The 12,720-nt window shown below is 41.5% G+C and overlaps 1 protein-coding gene across 1 annotated transcript; it reads left to right on the forward strand.

The window, feature by feature from the left end:
• The first annotated feature begins 1,020 nt into the window (after positions 1–1,020).
• Positions 1,021–10,108, forward strand: GRPEL2 (GrpE like 2, mitochondrial). The gene is made up of 4 exons (XM_033180526.1): positions 1,021–1,233; positions 3,592–3,745; positions 4,976–5,057; positions 6,520–10,108. The coding sequence occupies exons 1-4, from the start codon at positions 1,157–1,159 to the stop codon at positions 6,882–6,884; spliced, it is 678 nt and encodes a 225-aa protein (XP_033036417.1). The 5' UTR covers positions 1,021–1,156; the 3' UTR covers positions 6,885–10,108.
• The last annotated feature ends 2,612 nt before the right edge of the window (positions 10,109–12,720 follow it).

Genomic DNA, 12,720 nt, shown 5'->3' on the forward strand with positions numbered 1-12,720 from the left:
TTTTACATTTTATTTATTTTCATATTCCATTGCAATCAGAATCAGACTAAATTGCATTCAGCAAAAATAATTTTTGAAGCCAGGGGCGGTGGCTCATGCCTGTCATCCCAGCACTTTGGAAGGCTGAGGAAGGCGGATCACCTGAGGACATGAGTTCAAGCCCAGCCTGTCCAACATGGTGAAACCTCGTCTCTACTAAAAATACAAAAATTAGCCACGCATGGTGGTGGGCGCCTGTAATCCCAGCTACATAGGAGGCTGAGGCAGGAGAATTCCTTGAACCTGGGAGGCGGAAGTTGCAGCGAGCCGAGATTGTGCCACTGCACTCCAGCCTGGGTGATAAGAGACTCCATCTCAAAAAAAAATAATTTTGAACACCTAATTAGGGCACTGCTCAATGGGAATAAATAGACAATATCTCTGCCTTAAAAGAGCTTATATTTTAATGAGAGGAAATGAGAAAATACACACTATTTAAAAAACAAGTCGATAAGAAGGGCATTCGAGAAAAAAGCTGGGAGGAGTGATAGGCAATGGTTCAGGCTGCAATGTTTTAAACCGTTCACGTGATCTAGCCCTACCTAACAACTAGTCCTGTTGCCCTCCCGCCTCTGTATATTTCAGTCCCTTGCATGCAATACTCTTCTCTCTTTATTGGGCTTCTGCAGATGTTTCCCTCTGCCTGAATCCTTTCTTCAGCTCAGCTCAAATACCCGCTTCCTCTGGGAAAACTTCCCACACGGCCAGATTTCTATTCCAGGCTTCCGCAACACCTGCCCCTCACCTTTAAACACCGCTCATATTCTGACTTTACATCCCGCTTGTATCTGTTTATCGCTCATAACATCAAGTAAGCTCCATGCGGACACAGCTATGATCTGCTTTGTTTGCCGCCGACCCTGCGCCCAGCACGGAGCCTCTGCAGTTACCACTAGGACCCGGCCTACTCGCGAAACACACTGAGAGCCGGAAGTGTTGCGATAGCTCCGAACGACCGGATGGGGAACTGCGCGGGCCACAGGGCAAACGGAAGTATAGCGTTCCTGTCCGGAAGCCCTGAGAGGGAAACGCCCGCAAAGGCTGGTTTTTAAGCGGGAGCATCTCTTCACTCGCAGCAAGTGCGCGTGCGCTGCCTCCCTCAGCCAAAGTCGGGAACATGGCCGTGAGGTCGCTGTGGGCGGGCCGGCTGCGGGTGCAGCGCCTACTGGCCTCGACTGCCGCGTGGGAGAGCAAGTAAGCATTGCAGGCGGGGGGTCGGTAGCGTGAGGACTCTGCGGGGCTAGCGAGCCAGCCCGGGTGATTGTGGGCTGGAGAGCGAGAGTTACCTGAACGTAGTCGAGGGGACCAAGCCTCTCGGCCTCTACGACCATGCACTCACGGCCCCATTTTACAGACCGGGAAACTGAGGCCCCCAGCCGCACCTCTTTCTTAGGCCGAGGAAGGTGGGGAGATCCGAGGTCATGTATGGCCTGGAAGGTGAGAAGTCTCTTAAGCCCCCAAGGGAGGGCTGTACCTCTCTCCCGGCCTCTTCTCCCAGCCTGTAGTACCAGTGAGTAGATTTGGGTTCTCTCCCCTCACTCCGCGTGACCTTAGGCCAGTCCTTTCTCCGTTATCCGGGCACCGTTGTACCTGTCAGTAAAAGGAGGCCGCTGAACTTGGTTTCTCCAAACGGCCATTGCATCAGCCTTCGGGAGACAAGTTCCATTTGCTGCCTTTATTCATCGGCAGCTTTTATTGGTCGCTTACGAGGCCGACTGCAGATTTATGGGTGGTTCTTTGTATTATTCCCTGTTTAGTAATAGAGGAGACTGAGGTTTAGAAAAGTTGAATAACTTTTCCAAACTTAAATATTTGGGAAGTGGTGAAACCCGGGCTGGAAACCAGGGCGTTAGAATCGGCGCTCTTATTTAATGAGCGATGTTAATTAATTTTCTCAGAGACTATTGCCTCTACACCGTTTCTTCCTGGGAAAGAGAATAAAAATGGTTGAGTACGAGGTAGGGTTGGACCTCTGAATAGTAAAGTAAGCTACGGGAGAATCTGGTAAATGTGCTTAACTATATATGTCACCGTTTTTATCTTAACACACCTGACCCAACATCCTACCCTAGCACCTAAGTAAGAGGTTGCATTCAGGGTTTCGGGACTTGGTTTTGTTTACCGTTCTCAAGTCTTTTTGGCAGCTTGTTGGTGATGTAAGGAAATGACCAGAAGAAAAATGGTTCCTTCTGATAAGCTGTCTCCCTACTCCAATTCTGAAGCAGCAGGAACTGAGATTGGCCACAACTCCCCACCCCTATTTCTTGGTCTAAGCTTTGGCCATTTTCCCTTTGAACTGGCCCTGAGAATATTTTGACCTGCTTGTTCAAGTGGATAAATGTGGTTTTTTAGGGAGAAGGAGGTGTTTCCCCGTGTGCAATTATCCCCAGATCTATAGTGACCATATTTTCTGACCCCAGAACGTGGAACTGTCTGTAAAATCACACACCAGATTATAATAATTGAATTTAAGATCAGCTTGGAAAGTCAGGAAGATACAAGTCCTCTTGCCTACACCTTTAAATTTGCTCTACCCAGGATGCTCTTCCCTTTTTTAAAGCTGACTCTTTTACCCTCTTTAAGCCTTTGCTCAGCCATCTCCTCAAGGACCACTCTATAATATATGCCAGTCCATATAAATTGTTTTAAAGAACTCTTGTACTCACAGATTGATTTTCAGGATAATTTTACTTAAAGTCAAATTACGAAGATCCAGGAGGTGCAATGGAAACTTCCTTGAACTGGCAGTCAGGACTTCCACAGTCCAAGATTTGCTGTAAACTAGCCTCTAGTCTGAATCTCTTCCTGTGTAAACTGAACTAAATGTCAAAACAGTTTAGTTGTACAAAATTCTAGATTACATAACTAGTTGAATGCAAAGATCTATTTTCACCTGTGTCTATAGTTCACTGGCAGTAACATAGTATTGTAAGTATTTCATTGACTTGATCTTATATATAGGTGGGAATTCCTTTCTCAGCACAGGTTCTCCTAAAAGCCTTACAGCTTGTGGTGAGGAAGGCTTAGAATTCTAAGCCTAACTCCAGTTTGATAAGGTCCCTTTACTGGACTAAATTTCCCCCATCTGTAAGATGGAAGGTTGAACCAGAACTATATGACTTGTTGAATGCCCACTTCTGATAATGTTCCTCTGGTTCTGGTTATTAGCATTTGGTTTCCTTATGCTGACTTTTGTATACCCAGTTCTGGCTATTTCTGCTGCCTGGTGCTTAGTGTCCTAACCCAGCAGAATACCAGCTATGTGATCTTGAGTAGGCCATTATGCCGTAAGCCTCTCAGCATCAGTTTTCTCATCTGTAAAATAGGGATAATGATAGGACTTATCCACATATTGTTGTGAGAGGAAAAGATGACTCAAGTAAAACAGTGTCTGGTACATGGTAAGGACTTCGTAAGTGTTCATTTGTTACTATAACTGAAAACACTTTCTCCAGAGATTCAATCTGGGAAGATCTCTGGTCTCTAAACTTGGTTGTAATTTTGGCTTATGATGGCATTTCTTCATTATGCACCACCTCCTTCCTGTTACAGGGGATGGTCACTTCCATTCAGCACTGCCACCCAAAGAACTGCTGGTGAGGACTGCCGTTCTGAGGACCCTCCTGATGAGCTTGGGCCCTCTCTTGCTGAACGAGCCTTAAGGGTAAAAGCTATTAAACTGGAGAAAGAAGTACAGGATTTAACAGTGAGTTGATTTTATATTTGTTCTTCATATTGTCTCTCTAATTTAAATGTCCACATAAAGTTTTTCATGTCAGTTTTTAAAATGAAGTTTTCCCTAATTGGCTCTTTATCTGCTACCCCTCATCCCTCCTCCACTCCTTGCTAGGTATACTGGGCAGAAAAAAACTGTAGTAGTTCAAAAACACCACTGGCTAAAAGATAGTCATCTCTTTTCAGCTTCCTGTTATGTCACAGCACTTAGATATCTGATGTTTTGGCAGATTAAAGGAGGTGTACAGTGCCTGGAATATAGTAGACAATAAGTATATGTTGAATGAGTGAGGTCACTGACCATTGTTCTTTGCTGATGAGACCACGTCTGGCATACTGGACCCAGTCCTGGGTTGATAGACACACTTAGAGGGAGATAGATAAACCAGAGGAATTCCAAAGCAAAACCACCTAGATAGAATGGTAAGGAGGCTGGAAAGCATACCTTATGACAGCAGTTAAAAGAACCAAGAATTGCATTAAGAATGAGAGAGAAAACGACTAAAGAGGGTGGAAGTAACTGCCTCCAAATAGATGACATACTTTTTTTTTTTTTTAATGAGACGTAGTTTCACTCTTCTTGCCCAGGCTGGAGTACAATGGCGCAATCTTGGCTCACTGCAGCCTCCGCCTCCCAGGTTCAAATGCTGCTTCTGCCTCAGCCTCCCAAATATCCGGAATTACAGGCGCCTGCCATCATACCAGGCTAATTTTTGTATTTTTAGTAGAGACAGGGTTTCACCATGTTGGCCAGGCTGGTCTCAAACTCTTGACCTCAGGTGATTCGCCCACCTCGGCCTCCCAAAGTGCTGGGATTACAGGCATGAGCCACCATGCCCTGCCTAGATGACATACTTTGAAAACTTATTATCAGTTATCCTTAAGTTCAAGTCAATGAAAGGAAGTTGGAGGTTGGTAGTGTTGGCTGAATGTGAAAAAGACAGCTTTTTCTCAAGATAATGAACTTAAAACCATTAGGAGTTTGAACTACCAGGCTAAAGGACTACCTAGCAGTGCTGCTAACGAGTGGATTTCTGCTTTGACTGGGGATTTGGAGTAGCTGATCTAAAATTTCTATAACTCCTAGTTTGTTTTATAAAAGCCTATCAGAAGGGTGAAATTTGTAAAGTAAGCAAAAACATTCTCTTCCACCAATAAGCATTTGTTTTCTCATCCTTTTGATTTTGCTTTTGATGTTCAGTTGAGATACCAGAGAGCTGTAGCTGATTGTGAAAACATAAGGAGGCGAACCCAGAGATGTGTGGAAGACGCCAAGATATTTGGTGAGAGATTTATTTACAATAAAAATGTCTTTGGCTGTGTACAGTGGCTTATGCCTGTAATCCCAGCACTTTGAGAGTCTGAGGCTGTTAGATCACATGAGATCAGGATTCGAGACCAGTGCAGCCAACATGACAACACCTTGTCTCTACTGAAAATATAAACATTAGCTGGGCATGGTGGTGGTCGCCTGTAATCCCAGCTACTCTGGAGGCTGAGGCATGAGAATCCCTTGAACCCAGGAGGCAGAGGTTGCAGTAAGCCAGGATCATGCCCCTACGCTCCAGCCTGGTCAACAGAGTGAGACTCAGTCTCAAAAAAAAAAAAAAGTCCTTGATTTCAAGGTAGCTACCTGTTTTGCCACAGAACCTTAAGCCTGTCCCTGGATTAAAGTCAGATTAACAAAGTCCTTGCCTCTCACCAGCCCCCACTGGAGCTTTGGTATTGTGTCATAGACCTCTCTAATGATGACATTTCTTGTCCTCATTTCCATAAGAAAAATCAAGTTTAGAATTGAGAGGAATGGGATTTCTCAACAACTGAATTTACTTTTGTCTTATAACAGTTCATATGACTCTTTTTAAAAATCAGACAAGTTTTGTGGTCCATCTCCAGCAACTTCGTAGCCAACTTACCTCATCTATGGCTATGTCTTAACTTTCGCATTCCTATTTAGCCAGTCCTCAAGAATAAACCATTCATGACAACCCTTAGCATAGTGTTGACTTTCTTTTTTTATTGTTATTGCCCTTCTCATGAAATATTAATGTCTTGTTCCTGTTGAGAATGTATGCCTTAGCACAACTGGGACAGGCAGGAATTTTCAAAATGTACGTAATACAAGCAAATAGCAACAAAATTTCATGATACATAAATATATATATATTATATATATTCATGATACATAAATATATATATTATATATTCATGATACATAATATATATATTATATATATTCATGATACATAATATATATATTATATATATTCATGATACATAAATATATATATTATATATATTCATGATACATAAATATATATTATATATATTCATGATACATAAATATATATTATATATATCATGATACATAATATATATATATTATATATATTCATGATACATAAATATATATATATTATATATATTCATGATACATAAATATAAAAGTAGTTGTTTTTAAAGGACAGGCTTAAGCCTGTTGTATATAGTCTTACCTAGTTCTTGGGTTCTGTCTTTTTCATTTCCTAGTCAGGTTCCTAGTCATATATGCCTTCTGAGAGAGACACTGACTTGTCAGTTGGGTTGGGGTGGTAATGAGTGATGATCTCTGAGTCCTGTGTGGCAGCCTTTCCACTTGCTGGACTACTCGGCATACTAGTCATCTGTTTAGGCCTTACCCAAACTCTATGCCCAAGGGCAGAGTGATTTCCTCACAAACAATAAAAATATCTGGCTTCTCTGCAGGAATCCAGAGTTTCTGCAAGGACTTGGTGGAGGTAGCTGACATTTTGGAGAAGACTACAGAGTGCATTTCTGAAGAATCAGAGCCTGAGAACCAAAAGCTCACGCTGGAGAAGGTCTTCCGAGGGCTGTTGCTTTTAGAAGCAAAGCTGAAAAGTGTGTTTGCCAAGCATGGCCTGGAGAAGCTGACACCCATTGGTGACAAATATGACCCCCATGAGCATGAACTCATCTGTCATGTGCCAGCTGGTGTTGGGGTGCAGCCTGGCACCGTGGCATTAGTAAGACAAGATGGCTACAAACTTCATGGCCGCACCATTAGGCTTGCCCGAGTGGAAGTGGCAGTGGAGTCTCAGAGAAGACTGTGAAGAGGCCATCAGGAACTGGATGTTCTCCCAGAGCGCAGTCACCTATGTTTCTTTTATTTATTAAACTAGGTTTGTATTGTACATGAGGTACTTCATGTGATCTATTTTGGATTTAGTCATATTGGCTTTATTTCTAAGATATTCTATTGATTTAATGTGACCTGTTTGGTCTCATCAGAAGTCTTACCATTGGGCATTTGAACAGTGTGACAAGTGTTCCGATGGCCTTTATCAAAACATGTTTAGGAAAATTGGTACTGTGATAAATTTGAATCCAAAATCCTTTTAACTAGGTGTTTTCAACTACGTGTTTCTTCCTAGCGGTCCCTATAATAGGAATTGTATAGTATTGTGTATTTTGTGGAAAAAGGAGATGGTGGGGATTGGTTCAACATTTGGGTACGTAGAAGATAAAACTTCATGGTTGTATAAATTTAGATCATTTGGATTGATTTTTATACACATAGATTTTCAGGACTTTTGTTTTGTTTTTTCCTTTTAGCCATCTTTTGTTCTTGTAATCCCAGCTAGATAGGCTTTATGCTCACATCATTGTCCCATACCCCACCCTTTTCTCATCCCCATTTGCAGGGGCTAAAGGTCTAGGTGAGACTTGGAAGGCAAGGAACATTGAAATTTGAGATACCCAGGACCCTTTCAAGCAAGAATGGCCAAAAAGCCTTGTGCTCTCTTTGCTCTGGGTTATCTTCAAATTATTTTCAGCCTCTCTGTCATATAATCATTTCAGGCAAATTGAGGCAGCACTAACAGCTAATGACCCAGATGGCTCTATTTGGGTAATTTACCTACAACTTAACTCCACCAGCCCTTATTCCTCTTCCCCTTTGTCAGTTTTGCCTTATAATCCTTTACTGAATGATGGGAGGTGGTGATCAGTACAAAAGTGTTAGGTTCCCATGATTTCTCATTTCATTTATTAATAGTTATGCTGATTTTTTTTTTTTTTAAGTTTCCTCTGGCTCTGTTTATGTTATTTTTTGTGATAAGAACACTTAACGTAAGTATTCTTCTCTCCTCTTAGCAATTTTTTTTTTTCCTGTGTTGCCCAGGCTGACCTCCAACTCCTGGGCCCAAGCAGTGCTGCCTCAGCCTGCCAAGTAGCTAGGACTACAGGCATTCACCACTGCGCCCACAAAGTTTTTTTTTTTTTTTTTTAAAGTTCGTACTCACAAATCACTACCTCCGTTATACTGACAAGCTTTATTTCCTATTCTTTGTATCTGTTAAGTCACATTTGTGTAAACATTGAGCTCACCTTTTATATATTAACCTCCTAGAATTAATGAGCCTATGTGGTTTTTTTTCAGTCTTATAGCTGGTGTTCTGTAAAAGAGTTGTCCAATAAATGACTTAATGAATGATACATCAGTCAGATTTTAGGAAGGCAGTCAATTATGGATATTTTAATATTGGAAGAAGCCTTAATGATCAAATCTCACTCTTTCTGCTTCTGAAGTATGAAAATCTAGTCATTTTAGGACTGGACACAAGGAAAATAATCTCTGTTGACTAAATTGCAGTAAGAATATGAATAAAGAACAACTAGATATTAATGTCAATTATTTAAGATTAATGGGCATGCAATTAAGTCTCCAGCAGACAATCAGATGTTGTTGGATGTCTAGATTATATAGGTTTAGATTGAAGTTATTACTCATAAAATAAATCCATTTTCCGCTGGAACTCTATAGCATTCATTGGAGTGGTGAAAAGTTATCCTCTTATACATTATAGATAATTCTAAGATAGCACACAAATGTATCAGTAAAGCCATCTCCTTGTGGGCCCTGCCATCTTCATCAGATTTAGACCATTAAAAAACAAATATGCACTTTTAAAATGCAATCAAAAGACTGGTGGATAAGCTTTTAAAACCAGAACATCTTGTGGCATTCCGCTAAGTGTATATTGTAAATTTAATGAACAATCAAGGTTCACAATAGGAAGTTGTCTTTTTTACCTTCCTTTCTATGAGATTGACACATGGTGACAATACGAAAATGAGCTGATTGTAATTACTCTGTGTTTTTTATTGCTAGCTATCATTACCATTAACATTAATTACAATTAACAACCATTTTAGGTATGGAATGTTATGATTACCTAAAGAGATGTCTGTACCTAACGAGCTCAAGTGATCCTCCCACCTCAGCCTACCAGGTAGCCAGGACTACAGGCAAGTGCACCACCACGCCTGGCTAGTTTTGTTTTTTTTTTTTTTTGGTTTTTTGTTTGTTTTTTACAGGTGGGATCTCACGATATTGCCCAGGCTAGAAGAATTTTCTAATACTCTAATACCTCCCATTTTGGCAAGTAAATTGAGAATAATTTTAGGTTCTTTTATTATTCAGTAGTTTTGCAGACTTAAAAGTATAAATTTAGAATTAGAAGATGAAGCTATAATAGTAAGAATCTCAAGTTGAAGGGCTTTGGGGAGCCTAAGCAGCATATTAGAGCATAGGCTTGAACTTAAATCCCAGCTCAGTCACCTGCGTGACTTTAGGCACCAGTCATTTCACCCTTCTGAGCCTGTTTCTTTATTTGCAAAATGATTATAATAATTCTTTCACAGCGTTGTGAAGATTAAGTGAAATGTGTTAAATGCCTACTACAGTAGGCTCTCAGATATTTATTTTTATTTTTTTATTATGTACATTGTTTTTCCTGCCTTTTTATGGCTGTCTAAACTTTAGGGAAAAGGGAAGACTGGTTAATGATGAGTAGAAAAAACTTGTAAGCTAATCATTCACTGACTTATTTTCCTTCCATTTTCTGGTTTTTTAAAAATTAGCCACAGCACAAGAAACCCACATTTTTAGATGGAAAGAGCAAGAAAATTGTGTCAGTGCTTTTAGTTATTTTCATCTTAATGGTATAGTGAAAAGACATTGGCTTGCAGATGATGCTAAGGAAGCTTTGGCTCACTCTCACTTGAAGAGGGGATCTTGATGTTTTAGTACTTGTACTGTACAAATGTTTTACTGACTTTTCTTACTGCTATAAAGGAATCAGGCAGTTGGGTATTGATACATTATTTGGTGCTCTCATTCATGGCAAAGGATTTGATAAATAATTTCTTAAAACACTAAAGCAAAATCAAATGAGCAAAACTAAGGATAAAATGTAATATTCATCAGAACAAGGATCACTGAGAAAAAATATTCAGAAACAACTTTAATAAAACCTGAATTGAAATAACTGCAGTTCAGGTGTTTAGAGTCTTTGTCTGCCTATTGATGCTGTATACGGAACGTTATGGTCACTTCATGACTGCTCATCTGCCTCACTGATTCTCTGGAGAGGTACCTTGAGATCTCACAGCAGCACAGCCAAGTGGTTGCAGTGTGGGCTTTCCCCACCCTGCCTTCGTGTTGAAGTCTTGTCTGTTTTATTCCTCCTTGACTTGCCTCTTTCTGATTCCTATGTATTTCTTAGATCTGGATTCTTATTTCTGCCTTTTTTTGTTTTTGTTTTTAAGATGGAGTTTCGCTCGTTGCCCAGGCTGAAGGACAATGGCGCAATCTTGGCTCAGTGCAGCCTCTGCCTCCCAGGTTCAAGCGATTCTCCTGCCTCAGCCTCCCCAGTAGCTGGGATTACAGGCACCTGCTATCACACCCGGCTAATGTTTTGTATTTTTAGTAGAGACAGGATTTCACCACACTGGCCAGGCTGGTCTCGAACTCCTGACCTCAGAAGATCCACCTGCCTCAGCTTCTCAAAGTGCTGGGATCACAGGCGTGAGCCACCGTGCCCAGCCCTATTTCTGCCTTTTTTTCTGGCATTGACTTGTTTTCTTGGGTTCGCCTTTTGGTTCTAGGTGTCTTATTTCCTTTGACTACTGCACTTGTACTGCTGGATTACTGACTATTCTGCTAACCAGATTATAGACACTTGGCCTTGTTCTGACCTTCAGCTTCCCCATGTCCTTCCCACCTTGTGACTGCCTGGCCTTGTCTTTACCTCTGCTTCTCAGCTAGCTTCCATATACCTAGACTCATGGCTGAATGGCCCTCTGTTGGGCCAGCCTTCCCTGGGATTTGGTCTTATGTTTTCATTATCTTTCCAATCCTGTCTATACACTGTAGCTCCATAAACCATTTGTCCCATATTCCCAGTGCTAGTCAATGAGTATATTCTTATTCCTCTCCACTCAGATGTTGTCCATGCTCTCAAGTTTACTGTGGTTTTAAAACATGGCTCCAGAATTTCTTGACACCTTTATTGAGGAGGGCCCATGTCCATTCTTGAGTCTCCTTGGAGCTTTGTGATTGCTTGACCAATAGAATACAGTGGAAGTGACACTGCTATTTTCTGGACCCAAATCTTAAAAAACTGGTATCCCCACTTCCTGTCTTGAGATGCTCACCCTTGGAACCTTTTAACCATCATGCCAAGAGCAAGCTGAAGTAGCCTGTGGAATGGAACTGAGGGCCCTGGTTGAGCTTTCAGCTGAGCCAGCACTCTCTTGCCAGCCAGTGAGCTATCTTGAAGATGGATCCTCCCACACCCAGTGGAGCAGCCCCAAATGATACCACATGGAACAGATGAGCTGATCTCACTGAGTCCTGCCTAAGGTGCAGTGTGAGCAAAATAGATGACTCTTACTTTAAGCCACTAAATTTTTTTAATGGTTTGTTACACAACAGCAGATAAAATGATACAGTCACCCCACTGCATTCCCAGTCTGGCACCTCTGTGCCACAAGAATTATGCCTACTTACTTTTCCCCTTATCAGCTCTTTCGAACCTCTCTTACAACGTTGATGAGCACACACACTGTCAATGGGCTGGTAGGGCTGGAGGGGCTTCCTAACAGAAAAAAACAGCTCTAGATTTAAGAATTACAAAGGACCCTAAAATTACAAGCAAAGTATAGACAAGAAGATGAATTTGAACACTAACATGATTTACCCTGCAAAAAAATGACAAGAATCAGAGTAAGTTCATAAGAGAACTTGGCACACAGTGGTCAATGAGTGCTTGTTTTAAAAACTGTTTAAGGGAGTGTATTGAATCTTTGGAAATGAACTTAAAAGGTGTTGCATCCTGATACAAACATTGCCAACAAAAAAGTTTAAGATTATGACAAATGCATGTTCATTCATCTACCAGTTTACTAATAGTAATCCAGTTTGGCCCAAGTAAGTTAAGTTGCAGTGCTGACTTAGAACCCCAGCTATAAGCTCTTTCACCATTCTCTGAATCCCTTCAATTTTGTTTGTTTTTGTTTTTGTTTGAGTCGGAGTCTCGCTCTGTCGCCTAAGCTGGAGTGCAGTGGTGCGATCTCGGCTCACTGCAACATCCACCTCCCAGGTTCAAGCGATTCTTCTGCTCTGGCCTCCCGAGTAGCTGGGATTACAGGCGCACACCACCAAGGCCAGCTAATTTTTGCATTTTATTAGAGATGAGGTTTCACCATGATGGCCAGGCTGGTCTTGAACTCCTGAACTCCAGTGATCCGCCCACCTCGGCCTCCCAAAGTGCTGGGATTACAGGCATGACCCACTGTGCCCGGCCCAGTTTCTTATTTTAGCCATAATCTCACTGAGTAAATACGGATTTCATTTATTTTTATATATGTATTTATTTTTAGAGACGGGGACTCTGTCACTCAGGCTGGAGTGCAGTGGCACAATCATCGCACACTAACCTCAAACTCCTGGTCTCAAGCCTCCCACCTCTGCCTCCTGAATAGCTAGGACTACAGGTGTGCACCACCACTCCTGGCTAATTTTTTTTTTTTCTTTTTTAAGAGACGGGGTCTCAGAGTCTCACTTTGTAGGCCAGGTCTCAAACTTCTGGCCTAAGCGATCCT

This window comes from Trachypithecus francoisi, unplaced genomic scaffold (assembly GCF_009764315.1).
Source record: "Trachypithecus francoisi isolate TF-2019V2 unplaced genomic scaffold, Tfra_2.0 Lachesis_group2, whole genome shotgun sequence".
In the NCBI taxonomy this organism is placed as follows: Eukaryota; Metazoa; Chordata; class Mammalia; order Primates; family Cercopithecidae; genus Trachypithecus; species Trachypithecus francoisi.